At 38.5% G+C, this 19,206-nt stretch overlaps 2 protein-coding genes across 3 annotated transcripts in view; one reads left to right on the forward strand and one right to left on the reverse strand.

The window, feature by feature from the left end:
* Nlg3 (Neuroligin 3) overlaps positions 1-6,969 on the forward strand; it is a 174,803-nt gene extending 167,834 nt beyond the window's left edge. For both annotated transcript variants that reach the window (XM_064066407.1, XM_064066408.1), the window contains exons 8-9: positions 5,166-5,717; positions 5,880-6,969. In XM_064066407.1, coding sequence (XP_063922477.1) covers positions 5,166-5,717; positions 5,880-6,136 — 809 coding nt within the window. In that variant the 3' untranslated portion in view covers positions 6,137-6,969. The remainder of the gene's footprint in view (positions 1-5,165; positions 5,718-5,879) is intronic.
* A 4,849-nt stretch (positions 6,970-11,818) lies between these two features.
* Positions 11,819-14,872, reverse strand: LOC135136903 (uncharacterized). Its single transcript, XM_064066367.1, has 3 exons — positions 14,773-14,872; positions 14,094-14,620; positions 11,819-14,018 (listed from the first exon to the last, which is right to left on the reverse strand). Exons 1-3 carry the CDS (start codon positions 14,870-14,872, stop codon positions 13,824-13,826), a joined length of 822 nt encoding a protein of 273 aa, XP_063922437.1. The 3' UTR covers positions 11,819-13,823.
* Between the last annotated feature and the right edge of the window lie 4,334 nt (positions 14,873-19,206).

The following is a 19,206-nucleotide window of genomic DNA, read 5'->3' on the forward strand; positions in this document are numbered from 1 at the left end:
GAGTTAAAATTGATTAAAATGTCTTGTAAAGAAGTTAGTGAAGTCCTTACGCCTCCCGAAATACGGGAAGTTTTAATTTGACATTTGCCACTGACATTCACCTGACATTTCTCGTCATGGCTACCAATCTTACCGATTTAAATTACACCAGATCTATTTCAGAACAACGCTATGACGTCATTTGGGTGCTTTAATAGCTCTATTAGAAAACCAAAAAACGTGCGCGGTAGGAAAAAAGTGCTTTGAAACTTTTTCTAATAAAAACACGATAAATTTGAAATTACCTCTCCATCCAACTAAACTTGCTCAGCGTCGAAAATAACATCCACTTTGTCCGGAATTAAATTTTACAAATGAAAATTAGCGTCAAAACCCTCACCTCCGACGCAATGAAACGAATCAAATTTTTCATTTATGAGGAATGTCAGAGATGATAACCCACTAATTTATTCATTGTCCACCGAGCATTAGCCGTCGTCCCAAGAAGCACCGAATCCACTTTAATCCTTATATTTATATGTATATATTCAGATTCCCCACCGAACGCGCTTAATTGACGCCGAACTCCCGCCAAACTTCCACTGTTCTCCGCCCACAACAAAATCGAAAATAAATACTCTTGTAGATCTGATCGTGATTACTTAATCTTGTGATAAAAGGCGAAAGTTTCAATTTTGCGCGGCGCCCCTTCCCGATCCGACAAAAACGATTACGCACTCAAAACTTGAAAAGCTGGTCCTTTGAGCTTTACACTTCCAATTAAACTTGTTGAAATCGCATTTTAATTATTTGTCGTACGTCCCGGAATCGGATTTTTAGCCAACGACGGGAGTATCGACCCGGCTGTTATTTGGTAGGTGAGCACAGCCTCGGGGATGAGATTAAACAAAACACACGGATTGGGACTGATTTATATGCACAATGAAGACAGGCGGGGCTGCTCGTGTGGTTCCGCAGGAAATTGGAAATTAGCAGTTCGAATGGTCGGCGTTGGGGGAGACATGCGATCTCCTTAAAACGCCAACCTGCCGTCTGCAAAAACCCACACCTTTTCACGACGTAATAAAAATTACCGACGTCACAGTTTGACGCTGATCGCGGTTAAAAATCCCGCCTCTTGGGGCTATGCACCGCAGGCTCACAAGAGGGGGATTATCATCAAGCAGACGTATATTTCACCCTACGGTTTCGGGGCTGTCAACGCGAAATTATCGGGAGAGGGTTGCTAAGTGTGTATCTGGTGGGGGAATCACGCGATATTGGAGAAATATCTCCTTATTAAGAAATTAACAGTGCCGACGTAATTAAAGGGTGGTGTTTTAAGGAACTTTAATGAAATGATGGTGATGAGGGGCTGGGGCGAGTTGGTCGATATGTAGGTCCTGAAGAGGAGAGACGTTCTGTGAAAGAGAGGCGAATATTGAAACGAAACAGTTGATCATTTCTGAACTCCCAGATAAAATTAAAAACTCTTATTAATTTTTGCTCAGTCTAGGTATCCGTGTTGATGCAACTTCACCAGAAAAATTAGTTACATGAATGAAAAATTTTAATTAGGAAATGCGGTTTTCAAAAATAACAAAAATCAATTTACACAAAAGAGCAGAAAATTTTAACAACCCGTTTTAATTAACGCCAATTCTTTAATTAGGGACCTCGTCGTACATTTCTGTGTAAAATAATATTCCCGTCGCGCTTTTCTTTTTCAGTTTAAATATTTGCCCCTTTCTCGCCGGATTTGGCGACATAATTTTTGTCGCGGCCCATTTTTGCCAATCTTTACCGCGATATTGCCTCAGCTCTTAAATTAAATACACAGTCGCACGTCTGCGACCCTGTAGCGGAATTTCAAACAGGCCCCCGTTCGGCTTTATCAAAACACTCCTGAATGCTCCTACTTTGTTAAACCGAACTAAGCGGAGGGCAGATACAACGTTATTTCAGCTCGGGAGGGAATGTTAGTTTAACAATTTATAACCGAACGTGGAAAACTTTTGAGAGGTGTATGTACAGAAAGAAATCAATTTGAAGCTCATGCATAAGAGGCGATGCAGCTTCCTTGCCACGTTGTGCATCCCAACCTTGTACAAACACTGTCCTCTTTTTATTCATCGTGTGTGATACACTGTTGGCCTGTAAATCAATTTTCTATTATCTTTCAAAACTTCGCCAGCTGTTTTCCTTGCGGAGCGAGTCGTACAGAAAGCAGATAGGCTATTTTGGAGACGGAAACTCAGGGTTCGTTCTTATCTCGGGCTTAAACGTCATACGCTTTTCTTATGCTGCAAGAGGCAAGTTTGTGCCTCGGCAGACAACGGCTCTAGGCAAATTGATGTCCTGTTGTCCTTAGGTCGGCCCCGAATTTATTCTACTCATTTCGAAGCCTTTAGTGCTTTTCGAATCGAACTTAATCCCTTAGAGTTACTCAACCCGCTCGAATTAATTACGCCCTTAATTGGCATACTTGGATGTCCTCCCGACACACTCGCGCACTTCGAATTCTCTCTTTTCAGCACGCGAATCAAGCTGATTTTTGAAATAATTAATAAACCAAGTTGGTAGCGTCGACGTGCCTCCACTCTGATATTAAAAGTTTTTTTAGAAAAAGAATCAAGTCTAAACTTTTTAATACGACACGTAACACCCTGGAAATACCTTGTTCCGGCTTAAATAAATGTCCGCTTCCTCCACCAGCTGAAATTTTATTATTTCAACAATTAAATTTTGTAATTAAAAAAAGACTAATTAAATTGTTCTTTCTGGAAAGTTTTGCAACATTTTCGTTCCGGGTTCCGGAGCCGCGGCCCACGAACAGGTGTAAATGCGTCTTCTTTTCGTATTTCTTTCACGACCAAATTTGCATGGGGTTTATTTCTGACGTCTGGGGGAAAGAAACGTGTATTTCTTTCATACAGTTACGACCTTCTCCATGACGACGCAACCCCTTGGACAACCCACGCGGTCTCGGAACTCTCTTATACAGCAAATTTATTAACAACCGTCTGAAAAATACTTCAAACAAGTGCTCCATTCCAGTAATTCGTTATTTGATTTATTTTTAGCGGACGGAGCAGCACCCGTCTGTCCGTGGGAGTTGTCAATACTGCTATATTAATACACAGAGACTGCCTTGAAAAAAAAATTAAGAGCTGTTTCCCTTTTATCTTAACGAAGAACAAATTGCTACAAAATGTTATAAAATACAACAATATGAGCAAACTGAGAACGCGAAGGATCTTCGAAGCGCTTTCTCTTTTGCTTTTGAAAGAAGTTGAAGAGATCTTTGGAGGTTTTGGTGTTGGGTTTTGAAAGAGCTTGGAAGAATTTTAAGGACCCCTCGTGTCTTTTTACAACAATCTGAAAAAATCTTGTGCTCTAATTGTGTTTTATTTTTGAAAGAATCTACAAGAACGGTAGTATGTGAACGAATATGTATTTTAGATTTTAAAAATTTGAAAAATTCTCGAGTTCGTGGTATTTTGCTTTTAAATGTGTAAAGAACTTTGGTAATAATAATAATAAATTTTGTGGGAATGCCCTGATATATTTTTTTTTTTTTTTGATAAAAGTAAAATGAAAACTTATATGCATTGTGCGCAGAAACGTGCGCAGTGTGATACTTGCGGCCGTTTGCGTACGTGCTAGAAATTTTAGTTGCGTCCTCTCTCCACTAGATTTCGTTGTTTGTTGGTTTGCGTCCACGCTTAGTTCGTCCTTTCTCCACTAGATGTCGACGTGAAGTTTGAATGTGTGTGCGCAGGATTTAAGAAAAGTTGCGGAAAGTTTGAATGTCTGTGCGCGGGTACTTTGTGCGCGTGTGCGAGAGTTAGTTTTGCGTGGGAAGTTTGAATGTCTCTGTGCGCAGGAAGGGGTGAACTGAGTTGTCTGAACGCGGGTGCGGGAAGTTTGAATGTAAGTCTGTGCGCGAAAAAAAGTTAATTTGCCTGGTGAAGAAAGGGTTTTGTTGGTTGTCTAACTTGTTTGTTGGAGCATACCCGAGAAAAAAATGTTAGGTGTAGGATTCGAAGCTACGCTCTTCGTAAGAACTAGGGCTTAAATCTAACGCCAAAGACAGCTCGGCCAACCTATTATGTCAACGAGAAAAAGTGTGGTTAAGGTATCGCCGTGAAAAAAATGCCTGGTGTGGGATTTGAACCCACGAATCTTTTAGGGTGCCCAGAACAATTTCGAGCTGTCTTGCCTAAGAGTATCCAGGCTTATGTTGAAGAGGACAAACAGTAGCTAAATAAATTGAATAAAATTAATAAGCAGTAATGTAGCCAGCGCTCCACTTTTGGACCCCTGGGTGAGGACTAATAAAAATTGTAATTAATGTCAGATGCGGGATTCGAACTCACGCTTCCTTTCGAGAACCGGATCGTAAGTCGCAATAAAATAAATTTTAATGTTGTCAATTTTTTTATATAAAAATAAAAAACAGACATAATAAATAGATTAAAACCTAAATATAAAATATTATCAGAGCAGAACAAACATGAAGAATCATCACATGATATCGATTAAACATGTCCATGAACTTTTTTCTGGTGGAAAACCCAACCATTTAACAAAAATTTTTCCTCTGCGCCGGACAACTTTTTCGATTAAATATATGTCTGAATCTTTAATTTTAGATCTCAGTGATTCATATATTCATTTCCAAGGAAGATTAATACGTTTGATACAATCTTAGAGGTATGCAGTATGCACTATTTTTTAAAAAATTAGAAAAAAAGTTGTGAACCCTTTGTGTTCTAATTTTGACAGAAACTAGAACTAGAAGTAAATAACTTTAGACCAGTTTTTGTATCTTTTTCAAAAAAAGATATCTAAAAAAAATTTGCCCAAAATTACAAACCCCATGTTTATATGGGGGAGTTGAAAATGTTTAAAATTACCATTTTTTAACATAAAAATACAACTCTGTTGGACCTGATATAATTTTTCCTCTTTCAGTAACTGACCTGATCTGACCTGACCGGACCTGACCTGACCTGACCTTACCTGACCTGACCTGACCTGACCTGTCCTGACATGTCCTGATCTGATTTGATGTGACCTAACCTGACCTGACCTGACCTACCTGACTTGCCAATTTTTGAAATGATAATTTAGATCTGTTGAAAACATGAACCCTTTTTAATAAGGAATTCCCTCGTTTGCAGATACCAAACCCAAGCTGAAGAACCACTACCGCGCCCACCGTCTTTCGTTCTGGTTGAACCTCGTGCCCGACTTGCACAAGCCCGGCGGCGACGACGTCCCCATGTCCCACCACACCCTCGTCGACGACGATCCCCCGCTGCCCAAGTTGCCGTCTCTCAACCCCCGCAAGCTTCCCACCACCGAGAGCCCCAGCGAGCAGGCCCGCACCTCCCCCAGCGCCAACAGCAGCCTCGTAGCCACCGCCGGCGGCCCCGACTCTACCGAGAGAGTCGAGGAGCTCGGCGGTCTCAGCACCACGACGCATCCCGTGGAGGACGGCTTCGCCGCCTACTCCACCGCCCTCAGCGTGACCATCGCCATCGGCTGCTCCCTCCTCATCCTCAACGTGCTCATCTTCGCCGGGGTGTACTACCAGAGGGACAAGACGCGCATGAACGAGAACAGCGGCCAGCCCAAGAAGCGGAACGAGAACGGGCAGATGCCCAACAACATCTGCGGGGACTTGGAGTCGAGCATCATCGGGGTGAAGAGCGACCCGGCGACCATTCTAGGTGGGTGAGACTGACACGAAAACACCCCAGCAAAAAGCTTATTTTCTTTAGTTGGCTTTGTAAAGGTAAAGAGACGCAAGAAGAAGACCACCAATTAGTTGAATTCAATTCTACATTTAAGTGGTTAATATGTGATGTAGTGAGTCAGTTTTGGCGTTGTAGGTCACCACCACTCGCACCACCAGCTGCCGCCGCCCGAGTTCGCGGACCTGCCGCAGAACAACGCGACGCTGCCGCGGCCGCCGCCGCCGCCCAAGATATCCAAGGCCAACGTGAACACGTTGTCGTCGAACCAAGTGCCCGAGAACCAGCCGCTGCTGTCCACGCACAGCATACAGCTGATCAACACGGGGACGCTGACGAAGAAGAACGTGCACATGAACTCTAAGCAGAACACGATGGAGGAGTTGAGGGTGTGACGCAGCAGTCAGTGATATGCAATAACTTTGCTCAAACGATTTTTTTTATTTCGAGGAGTGCGTCCGGACTGGCGGGGCGTGTTAGTGATGGGTTCGAGACTCGATGTTTATACCTACTTATCTGTGAATATTAGGTTTAGGCAAATCGGCATTTTGACTGTCCACAGACCAAAGACGTTGGCACATCACACTTGATTGATTCCGGTACAATCATGTAAATTACAGGTTTTCGGGGCTCGCCCGGTTTTATATCCTTCCCTTCCGTGATTTACATGGACCTAATGAGACTGTGCGATCTCATTTTGTAAAAGCGGCAGCAAACCAAACGCCCAGTCGGTAGGCGAACGGGGACGACGCCCACGTTTTAATTTACCGAATCTCAAAAAAAAAGGACCAACACACGCAGTTCAGAATTTCAAGGCCGGTTTCGTCGCTTCCACTAGCCTCCGCCGGGATCCTACCGACTGCGCCATTTTTGGACGTATGCGTCAGTGACTTTGCGATGGGAGGTCGTGAGCGCCGCTCGCCTTCACACAGGCCATCGTTTAATCCGATTAGAAAACGACCAAATCCCGACTTTGAAGTGCTTAATTTTCGTCTCCGGGTGACGCGGGCTTAAGTGCTTAATTAAAGGTGGCTCAATAAATTGTAATAGCGCGGAACAGTGCCCTCTGGTGCAATTACTTTCCAATCAAATTACAGAAGACGGCTTTAGCGTCCGGGCCGGATCAGAAAATCGATTACCTTTGACCAGGGTTTCGAGCAAAAAACACGCTCTCGATCTCCCACCCCAAACGAGGTTGTTATTACTGAAATGAATGAATGTTGTGTAAATACCCTAGATTAATAAAATGTTAAATAAACGATTTTGAGGTATGTTTTTTTTGGTCCCAATGACACGAGAGAGGAGGTTTCAAGTTTTATTGATCAGAATCGAAACACAGAATTTTACATTACACTATTGTACAGAATAAAATCTTACGAGTCACTTCTTAATTACAGGTGGTGAGGGCGCTCAAAAAAGAGCCCACAAATAAATCTTAACAAGTCTACTTCTACTTGAGTAAAATATAATTTCATCACTTTCAATCAGACTTTAAAGACAGGAAAACTTTACACGAGAGGAAGAATTATTGTTTTTTTATACAACTACATGATATTAAAAATATTATTTTTACAATCTTATGTATACTTGAAGGGTTTTTCGAAGGATAAAACAGTAAATACTGAGAAGGTACGTCATTTGGCACAACGTCAAATAAAATAAAACTTTCAGGTCGAATGGAAACTTGGAATTCGATATGCGCTCTTATTGAACTATTTTCCCGATGAAAACATTCGATTCGATTAAAAAACGCTCCCGCATAAAGCATATTCCCGTTTAATCTTTTTTTAACGCTTTTATAAAAAGCGTTCCCTATTTAAACGATTTCAGGTGTAAATGCCCCAAGCTAGGAGCGCTTTAGTGAGAAAGCTTTCCACGTTTCGCATTTCAATACGGCTCATTTCTCATGTAGAGTGATGGGAATTAAATGCACACCCATCAGTCTCTACATTGCTGTATTACTCTTTTCGCTAGCTAGCTAGTTGTCAACTTACTCCCTCGTCTTGAACGCTTCCAATATTCCTATAGATCTTCCGTCGAACGACTTAATAAATAAAGAGCTCCACGCCTGTAATACAAATAAAACAAGAAACGTAATAACGACGAAACCTACTCTGGAGAATAAACAAAAGCAATACAACGCTGTCATAACATTCCTCTTCAAACTACAATGGAAGAACTGAATTTTTCAGACGCGTGAAGCTACACCTACGACTTAATTATTGCAGGGGCGAATTTTGTATCTTGTTAAATGACAATTCCAACTTAAACACACCTGTGTTTTCCACTTTTTAATTATAATTAATGGAAGAAAAACAGTCGTACTATTTTTATTGAATAGGATATCTCACTTTTCGTTTCAATCTTTAAAAACAACCAAAAGTTAAAGAACGTAAAATTACATTAACATAAGCTCCCACAGCCCGAGTTTTATTTTCTGTGAAACTTGAATTTTTCCACAAAACTGAGCGGTAATTATTTTATGAAAGGAAAATGCAAATGGAAGCACATGGGTTACTGGATTACCGTTAAATACACATTCAATTAAAAAACCTGAGTATGACAGGATTTTTGTCCTCCGTGCCCGGAATATATTTGAAGTGGCTACGGAAAAAACCAACGGCTGCTTCATTTTACGTTATTTCTGCAAGGGTTTGGATGATATTCAACGAAGAAGAATCAAACTGGGTTTTGTAACAAAATATAGTAAGCATGTTTAAGGAATAACACAAAATAAAGAAGCAAATATTTTTTACGGAATCACTACAAGGTTTATTTTACCACTGATTCTTATAGGGCTTCGGTCAGCGCTGTTTCTTGTTGATTTCGCAGTCTTGAAGGATATTTACAGGTATCTCTCTCTTTAGAAAAATCAATACTGGTAAGAAGTGTTAGCTCAATAACACAAAAAATGTCATATTTATTGCTGGCAATATCCTTCTGAAAATGGGGGAAAATCGTCCATTTGAAGCTTGCTTAGTTGATCAAATAAAATAAATGTATAAAGTGTCTGCGTTTAAAGAGCGAAACGTGACCTTCACCACGTTTATTGCTTAAACTTCTACCCCACGTATAAACAGTAAAATTAATTTTTACATTGTGGGAGGTTTCGAGATCACGCAATTAAAAAAACGCCGTTTAACTTACTAGAAAAAATTCGTTCTCGGCAAATGTACTTCGTCACGATTTTAATTAAAAAAACTGTGACAAAATGTATTTGTACAGAACGACACTTTAATTTAACAAAAATTCAACAACAAAATTTTGGTTATTTTCTGGCCCAATTTACTTTGTAGAATGAAGGATAAAGAACGTTCTTGAAAATGAGAAATTCTTAAAATCGATATTGAAGCCCTACTGTATTTTTCACCAGGTGGAAGTTCTACTGTATTTTGTAAACGGTATCGCTACACATTACTTTAATATTTGTTTATGAAAAATGACAGTTTTATAATGGTAAATGGTAAAAAAATAAAAATTGTCATTACCTGGATCAGAGTGGCCACCCCCTGCAACCCAATAGAGCAAGATCCCGGAGCCCCCAGACGTTACTTATTTTCTCACAAAATGATAAAGTAGTATTAGTATAACTTGGAGTGTATGCATACTTGCTAGCTTGGGCCGACGGCCAATTTACAGGTGCCAGGTGCTAAAGGTAGGTAGAAACAGTACTTACATTTCTCAAAGTTCTTACATTTTTACGATTGTTTTAGAAAATATTGTTAAAAATTAATAATTAATACTGCTTGTAAAGTTCCAAAAAAATAATGTAACCTTACTTATAATCTCGTCACAATTGAGAAGGGGTGGGCGGGCGGTACTTGTATTTTGTCCATTTTTTCTTAATATACCAAGTCTTCTTTTCCCAAAAAGAAACTGAAAACATGGTTAACTGTCCTGTTGTTGAAAGAAAACTCTATACATTAAAAAAAACAAAGATTAAGCCCCACCCACCCGCCCTAATCCCAATTGTGATGAATTTCATATGTTAATTTCTTGTAGAGAAATGAGAATTTTGCAACTAAATTCAGCCCTTCAGCTCACGATGAATAAAACATTAATCCCAATTGAGAAGGGGTGGGTGGGCGGGGCTTGTATTTTGTTCATTTTTTCTTAACATACCAAGTCTTCTTTTCCCAAAAAGAAACTGAAAACATGTTTAACTATCCTGTTGTTGAAAGAAAACTCTATACATTAAAAAAAAAAACAAAGATTAAGCCCCACCCACCCGCCCCAATCTAAATTGTGATGAATTTCATATGGTAATTTCTTGTAGAGAAATGAAGATTTTGCAACTGAACTCCGCCCTTCAGCTCACGATGAATAAAACATTCATCGTAATTGAGAATGTGTGGGTGGGCGGGGCTTGTATTTTGTCTATTTTTTCTTAATGTACGCAGCCTTCTTTTCCCAACAAGAAACTGAAAACATGTTTAACTATCCTGTTCTTGAAAGAAAACTCTATACAGGGTGTTATTGATAGGTACGTACAACAAAATTGACAGTTTTTCGCGAAGTCTAAGAAGTCGGAAAAATTTATTTTGTGTTATCAAAATTATAAGGGGAAAATTAACCCTTATCCAACCGTTTTAGACGCTACTGAAGGATAATTAGGTAAAATTAATTTATTTTAGTAAATCCTAGCAACTGTAACAATAAAACTTTTGTCAAGACTAAATGTTGCTATAGAAACGAAAGATGATCTTTTTATCAGAGGCGTACAACGAATTTGGACATAAATTTTAATAATTTTTATCTGTAAAAGGAGAACAGTTTTACCTGAACTTTTTTTTTACTTTTAGCGCTCATACTTCGAGACCAATTGCCCATTTTATTTTGTACGTACCTTTCAATAACACACTGTATATTAAAAAAAAAGGTTAAGCCCCACCCACCCGCCCCAATCTCGACGAATTTCATATGGTAATTTCTTGTAGAGAATTGAGGATTTTGCAGCTGAATTCCGCCCTTCAGCTCACGATGAATAAAGCATTCATCACAATCGAGAAGGGGTGGGTGGGCGGGGCTTGTATTTTGTCCATTTTTTCTTAATGTATGCAGTCTTCTTTTCCCAACAAGAAACTGAAAACATGTTTAACTATCCTGTTGTTGAAAGAAAACTCTATATATTAAAAAAAAACAAAGATTAAGCCCCACCCACCCGCCCCAATCTCAATTGTGATGAATTTCATATGATAACTTCTTGTAGAGAAATGAGGATTTTGCAGCTGAATTCCGCCCTTCGGCTCACGATGAATAAAACATTCATCACAATTGAGAAGGGGTGGGTGGGCGGGGCTTGTATTTTGTCCATTTTTTCTTAATGTATGCAGTCTTCTTTTCCCAACAAGAAACTGAAAACATGTTTAACTATTCTGTTATTGAAAGAAAACTCTATATATTAAAAAAAAAAAACAAAGATTAAGCCCCACCCACCCGCCCCAATCTCAATTGTGATGAATTTCATATGATAACTTCTTGTAGAGAAATGAGGATTTTGCAGCTGAATTCCGCCCTTCAGCTCACGATGAATAAAACATTTATCAGAATTGAGAAGGGGTGGATGGGCGGGGCTTGTATTTTGTCCATTTTATCTTAATATACGCAGTCTTCTTTTCCCAACAAGAAACTGAAAACTTGTTCAACTATCCTGTTGTTGAAAGAAAACTCTATATATTAAAAAAACAAAGATTAAGCCCTACCCACCCGCCCCAATCTCAATTGTGATGAATTTCATATGGTAATTTCTTGTAGAGAATTGAGGATTTTGCAGCTGAATTCCGCCCTTCAGCTCACGATGAATAAAACATTCGTCACAATTGAGAAGGGGTGGGTGGGCGGGGCTTGTATTTGGTCCATTTTTTCTGAATATACGAAGTCTTCTTTTTCCAACAAGAAACTTAAAACATGTTTAACTATCCTGTTGTTAAAAGAAAACTCTATACATTAAAAAAAAAACAAAGATTAAGCCCCACCCACCCGCCCTAATCTCAATTGTGATGAGTTCCATTTGATAATTTCTTGTAGAAAACAATACTGTTTTTACCTACCTTTAGCACCTGGTACCTGTAAAGCTAGCAGGTGTGCATACACTCAAGATATATACCAATACTACTTTATCCTATACATTTTATTTGTGAGAAAATAAGTAACGTCTGGGGGCCCTGGGATCTTGGACTACAAGAAACCATACGAAATTTCAGTCATCGTTACCTACTTTATTCACTCGAAAATAGTTTTTGGTATTATTTATCACGCACAAAACCAGTCTTTCTGTCACTTTTAGCAATATTTCGAGCTTTAATAACCGAAAACGCCAATAAATAAATGCAACAAGTGCAAAACCACGATCGCGAAATGTCAACGGCGCCATATTACCACAGCCGACTATGTTTTTAAACGATTTGAAAAATTGACTCAGGGGAAGACCCCAATCCGATTATCACGTTTTCATCGATTTGAAACTCGAAAATAGGGAAATGTTTGGTTTTTACTGCACAACACCAATTTATGAATCACTTTTAGTCATTTTTCACACTTTAATAACCGAAAACGACTTTAAATAAATGCAACGAGTGCAAAACTGCGATCCCGAAATGTCAACGGCGCCATACTGCCATAGCCGACTATGGTTTTAAACAATTTAAAATTGACTCGTAATCTCGACAGGTATTTTAGAATATAATCAAAAACGACTCAAAAAAGTAAGAAAAACTTGCCAAAGTGGTGGTTTTCTGTGTTTCGGAAGCGCGTTATCGACAATTTTTCCTATTATTATAATTACCCGGATCCAGGCGACATCCGTGAAACAGGCGAAAACACCAATTCGATTATCACGTTTCGATCGATTTGAAACTCGGAAATGTTTTGTTTTTGGTACACAACACCAATTTTTGAATCGCTTTTAGTCGTTTTTCACACTTTTATACCCGAAAACGACTTAAATAAATGTGCACAACTGCGTTACCGAAACGTCAACTGCCCCAGCCACCTATGGTTTTAAGCGATTCATCTGAAAACGATTAACAAAGACACCAGATATTTAAACAATAATTAAAAGACTAGAATATTGCAAAGTGAGGAAAAAATTCCTGTGGTCGAAAACCACGTATGTTTAATTATAATTAGTACGAATTTTTTCATAACCTATATCAAAACGGTTATTCTGCACACATCTGACGTCACCAGAATCACCACCAGTTTATTCGGTGAAATTTTACAAAAGGCACTTTTCGATTTCGCACAAACTCTTGTACATCACCCCACGATCACGTTGCTTACCTTCAAAAGTTGTGCAAATGTCTTCCTGTGTCAAAAAAAATATATTTAGTCTTCGCCTTATGGTTGCGCCAAATGCAGGCAACCAACTATACACGCATTTAACTCGCCCGAATTCAAATAACTAAAAAACCCACATTACACCCACGCTTGTTGGTGACTATAAAAAGTTAGCAGTTTGAGTTTGTGCCAAATCCAGAAGTGTGTTTTGTAAAATTTTATTTTATGCGAAACTTGGAATTGTTTGAAGACGTCACAGAGAAAATAAAATATGGGTAAAATACAAAGATTAAAAGCAAAAATGGTCCCAGTAGTAAATGTCTGGGTACGTTTTGGCACTTCCATAGTAACTTATTTCTACGTTTTGTACATTTTCAGTTTTTTGTAGAGAAATGTCCAAACAACAAGACACAAAATTGCATTTTTGCTAAGTCGTAAATATAAAAGTTCAAATATGGCGCTCAAACGCTGTCGTTTAATTGGCCGTCTCGACGCACTTTCAAAACTACTATTCGTTTCCAAGTTGCCACTCCCCCTCTAAACCCATGACACAATGCTTGAGCAAAGGATTTCTAAAAAAAGTGCGAATAACAAAGTTGCACTGTAACACAATTTGGCATCTCAAAATCACGTCTCAGTTGAGCTTCAAGGTACTATATACAAACCCATTATCATAAGTGGACAGATACAGATTCAGAAATCACTCTTTGCGGATTATTGCTGCCGACGCCAACAATAACCTCAGGAAAAACCGTGCCAAAACTACAAAATTTGGTGTTGCAACATGATTCGCGGCACAAAGACCTAATTGCAAGAGTTCATCACCGTCGACCTCCGACTGTATCCCCGGCGACTCACCGCCGCCCCCTGCGCCTCGCACTCCTTCCGCACCCTGTCGATGATGTCCGCCACCAGCTTCTCCTCCTTCACCCGCTGCTCCTCCCAGTCCGCCGACTTGCCCTCCTTCTTCTTCTTCGGCGGCTCCGTCGTCTCCACCACCTAGCAAAGCACGTGGTATTGGGAGGCGAAAGCGGCGAGCGGCTGCTCGCCGCTTTCGCCTCCAGCGGTACTAACCTCCTCCTTGATGCTGATGTTGAGCTCCTCGTGCTGCTCCATGTTCTCGGAGTGGCGAGCCGATATGTGCCCCATGTAGCCCTTGCGGCTCTTGAAGAAGACGTTGCAGTGCGTGCACTTGAACAGGGGCGCGGGGTTCACGAGATTGTTCACGTGTAACTTGTACTTGTGTCTGTACCAGTGCGTTCTAGAGGCGAGAACTTCACCACAGAGTTTACAAACTACACTGCCGTCGTGCCGGGTGAGGTACTCCAAAAGCTCGTTCTTCTTCTTCTCGTAGTTCTCGCCGTTCTCGAGCTTGGCCACCATGAGGTTGCACTCGTCGTCGGTGAGGAAGTGCACGCCGGCGTTGGGCTCCATGGACTTCTCGAGCTGCTCCTCCTCGGCGGCCTCGCTGAGCATGCTGCGCGCCGCCTCCGTGGAGATGATGACGGTCTCTTGTTTGACGGGAGGGACGATCTCGACGGTGATGGACGACGGGAGGTTCGTCTGGTTCTGGTTGTTCTCGGGGTAGTCGTAGTATTCCTCTGAAAACAAAACAAAATTGCTAGTTGGACTAACGCAAGGCTGAAATCTATTTCCGAGGTTATGCAAGAAGTTGTGAAATGAGCTGACACACTGGATTTATCTCTTTATTGGGGTTACAAGGGTGATAGTTATTCCATGGCGACGCTTCGACTTTGTTTACAAATTGCTGACCTGAAAGTTGCGTCAGGAAGTTGGATTAATCCGGCGGGATATAAAACGGTAAGTTTCGGATCAAAGCTAAACTCCGGCATCCTGCTGAGCTACTTTCGAACTTCCTCGGGGGGTTGAATAGAGTTAGAGTTCGAAGGTCGGTGGTCCCATCGAAGGACGGTGCGAACAAAGTTTTTTAAATGACATGGCGATGTTTAAATTTACTGGAATTCCGTTATTTTATATCTTCGTAAAGTTTTGGAAACTTCCAATAACAACTCAAGTCTCACTCCAAGGGTTGATTTAGTAAGTGGGTACAAATCAGTTTTCGTGGATAAAGGGCGCAAACGGGACTTTGAAAAATCGCCAAAACTTAAAAAAATTAAGAAACGGAAAACGAAAGTGTAAATATGACATGACTGAGTCTGTTGGCAATCGTGGATTTTTAGTTCAAGTTGGTAAAATCATAATTTCTGGTTGGCAGCTGTCAAAACTGACAGACTGTTGGCATTTTTAAATTTGCCACAATACCAACATAAACGCAAGAAAAATTCACATTTTTATTTAAAAAGTACTGCCAACAGACTCGGTGATTTCTGATCACGCGGTAGCTATTTAAAGAAACTTTTTGTAACCAGAAATGTGGTGTTATAACTTTTTCTGTTGGTAGAACTTGCTATTTCCTAAAAGTAAATGTCAAATTTATGTGGAAGATATTATAGAAATGTCATACTCTTGTCAAACAGCTTGCACAGCGAAATAAGCAATAATCTCCCTAAAGTTTATCAAAATATTAGAAATTTAGTGCGTTTCTTAAGAAAAAACTAAATGAATTTACACATTAACGGACCACTAGATTTTCTCTTTTTTATTTTTTATTTTTACTTAATTTATTATGGTTTGATGGTAAAATGAAAAGTTACCAAAAATTATTAAGTTCGAAAATTATTTTTTGAAAACAAATTCGTTATACAGGGTGAGTCACTTACCGCGCTTTCCTGGATATGTCAGTATTATTGAAAAAACCAGAGACCAAAGTTGTATGGTTCTTAGTAAAATTATTTTAATTATACAGGGTGTTCTATTTTAGAAAGCACGCATCTTTTTATATATTCTCGTTGACTTCTTCCTACACTTTTAAACCGTAATTTAGTTTTGAAATTCCAATTTTCTTGACATTTTTTAGCAATACAATTGTTCATAAAAAAAAGTCGCCGTGAGATTATTTTAATAGGTCTTAAAAATTTGTGAACAGAGTCTTAATATACAGGGTGTTTATGAAAAATCAAAAATATTACAATTTTCAACTATCGATTTTACAGGTTTTTCATTTGAGTAATCCAGAAATTCCCTACATTATCATTTTATATTTTTTCTGTTGGTTTTTCACATTGACAGGTGTTTGTTTTCTCTCCAAACTCTAAATTGAATTTTCTTTCAAAATTATTATCTATATGAGTCCGTATAGCATATTTTCTACATTAAAAACAAGGCAAAATACCTTAAAAATGTTACTTTTTTAGAACTACTTTAAAAACAGGATACAAAACCATGAAATGAGTTGTGTGCTGAACAGGCCTATACCGGGTGTTTGCAAAATGCGGAATAACTTTTCAGTACGTTATCGGGTTTTCGGGAGTTCCAAAAAATAATAAAACAATCCTTTATGATGTAAATAGATTACGAAAAAAACGTAATTTTCTAAAATTCAAATTGGCAACACTGCATCCACCTAATGGGTGAATACCTTCGGCTTGCTTTCTGATTTCTGGCGACTGAAATCCACCCAATATTTTTTTTAGGACAATAACCATAAAAACCAGTCATTAAAAATACAATAAACAAAAAAAACATTTAATAAGACATTTATAAAATATAAACAAAAACAAAACCAAGAAAAGAAAAATCCATTAAAGCATAACCAACTAAACACTAGTTACTAAATTAACTAAAATGTTAAAAATTCCTCCCTTGTGCATATAAGGCCTGATAAGTTAGTCATCAGTAAGATAAGACTAATTTTGGCAAATCAGATACCTTCTGAAAAAAGAGAGGGTGGGTGGGCGGGGCTAATACCTGCTAAGATAAGACTGATTTTGGCAAATGAGATACCTTCCAAGAAAAGAGAGGGTGGGTGGGCGGGGCTAATACCTGCTAAGATAAGACTGATTTTGGCAAATGAGATACCTTCCAAGAAAAGATAGGGTGGGTGGGTGGGGCTAGTACCTGCTAAGATAAGATTGATTTTAGCAAATAACGTATCCTCTAAGAAATTGAATTAAATTATTATAAGAAAAGACATTAGAGACTCCAAAACACTTTCAGATTTTTTCCAAACAAGAATATCTAGAACTTCAAGATTGTTTTAAATTTTTAAATTAAAATAAATAAATTCCACCCTAATGCGCATCTGTGGATGAAAGGAAAGATACTAATATCGTTATTAAAAAATGGGGGTTGGTGGTAGAAGGGTGAAAATTTAGGTACCTGCTAAGATAAGACTAATTTTGGCAAATCAGATACCTTCTAAAAAAAGAGAGGGTGGGTGGGCGGGGCTAATACCTGCTAAGATAAGACTGATTTTGGCAAATCAGATACCTTCTAAAAAAAGAGAGGGTGGGTGGGCGGGGCTAATACCTGCTAAGATAAGACTGATTTTGGCAAATGAGATACCTTCCAAGAAAAGAGAGGGTGGGTGGGCGGGGCTAGTACCTGCTAAGATAAGATTGATTTTAGCAAATAACGTATCCTCTAAGAAATTGAATTAAATTATTATAAGAAAAGACACTAGAGACTCCAAAACACTTTCAGATTCTTTCCAAACAAGAATATCTAGAACTTCAAGATTGTTTTAAATTTTTAAATTAATAAAATAAATTCCACCCTATTGCGCATCTGTGGATGAAAGGAAAGATACTAATATCGTTATTAAAAAATGGGGGTTGGTGGTAGAAGGGTGAAAATTTAGGTACCTGCTAAGATAAGACTAATTTTGGCAAATCAGATACCTTCTAAGAAAAGAGAGGGTGGGTGGGCGGGGCTAGTACCTGCTAAGATAAGACTGATTTTGGAAAATGAGATACCTTCCAAGAAAAGAGAAGGTGGGTGGGCGGGGCTAGTACCTGCTAAGATAAGATTGATTTTAGCAAATAACGTATCCTCTAAGAAATTGAATTAAATTATTATAAGAAAAGACACTAGAGACTCCAAAACACTTTCAGATTCCTTCCAAACAAGAATATCTAGAACTTCAAGATTGTTTTAAATTTTTAAATTAAAATAAATAACTTCCACCCTATTGCGCATCTGTGGATGAAAGGAAAGATACTAATAAGGTTATTAAAAAATGGGGGTTGGTGGTAGAAGGGTGAAAATTTAGGGTTACATGTATTGTTTTATGCCAAATCTTAAAAAAATAAAAAAAAAGTTTGGGTGGGCCACTCTTATCAGTGGTATAAAAAATAGTTTACGACCGATTCTCAGACCTACCGAATATCCGCAAAAAATTTCATAAAAATCAGTCAAGCCGTACCATATCTTTGTACATTCTAAATAAAATGGTAAATCAACATGGTCATGGGCGAGAGAAATATTAAACAAAACTTTTATTACTAGTAATTGTGATAATGAATGTCTTGTTTAGTTGTTAAACGTATCAAAAACCAATATTAAAATCATTATAGCTCCATCAAGTTAATCCACCGTTTCCCAAACACCCGGTATAGTAGTTATGGTACTCAAAGGACCATATAATCTATAACTTTGGTCTTTTATCTCTCTCTGATAATAATTGAGATTTCGAGGACGGTGCACTTAGTGACTCACCCTGTATATAAAATAAATGCCGCCGAACGAAAAAATCGAACGGCAAATTATAGATTTGGATAATATCCAGGTACTATCGAATGAGTTTTGTATAATAATGTTTGTTGCAGCAAATAATTTTAAATTCCGAGTGACTATTAATTTTTGTGATTTTTTTTGAGGTTGGCAACCTATTTAAAATTTTATCATGTTTGTTGATGTCAAAATTGACAACTGTGAGCTGACTGACGTCGAATATCATTCGGTCACCCAGTATTTGATAAATTACACTAAAAGATGTGTATGCAACCAATTATACACACAAGTGAACCGGACGAGAAACCTATTTTACTTTCTAATCAAATCTGATTTTCTAAATAATTCGTTCTAACACCTTTAAAATATTAACTACATACTGTACTTCAAATAAAAAAAGGTAAAGGTTGACAAAAAAAAACCTGTGCACACAGAAATAAAAATAACGAACCAAAAATTTTACAACTGACAAGACGAGACAATAAATACGGGATCTAGAAATGAAAAACATACAAAGAACATATATTCTAATAAATAAAACAACGAAAAAACCAAAAAATTAGATACATCTTGATAAAATTGAACCAAATTTACT

The sequence above is a fragment of the Zophobas morio genome, unplaced genomic scaffold (assembly GCF_036711695.1).
Source record: "Zophobas morio isolate AGI-343-1 ecotype UQ-CSIRO unplaced genomic scaffold, CSIRO_AGI_Zmor_V1 ptg000028l, whole genome shotgun sequence".
NCBI lineage: Eukaryota > Metazoa > Arthropoda > Insecta > Coleoptera > Tenebrionidae > Zophobas > Zophobas morio.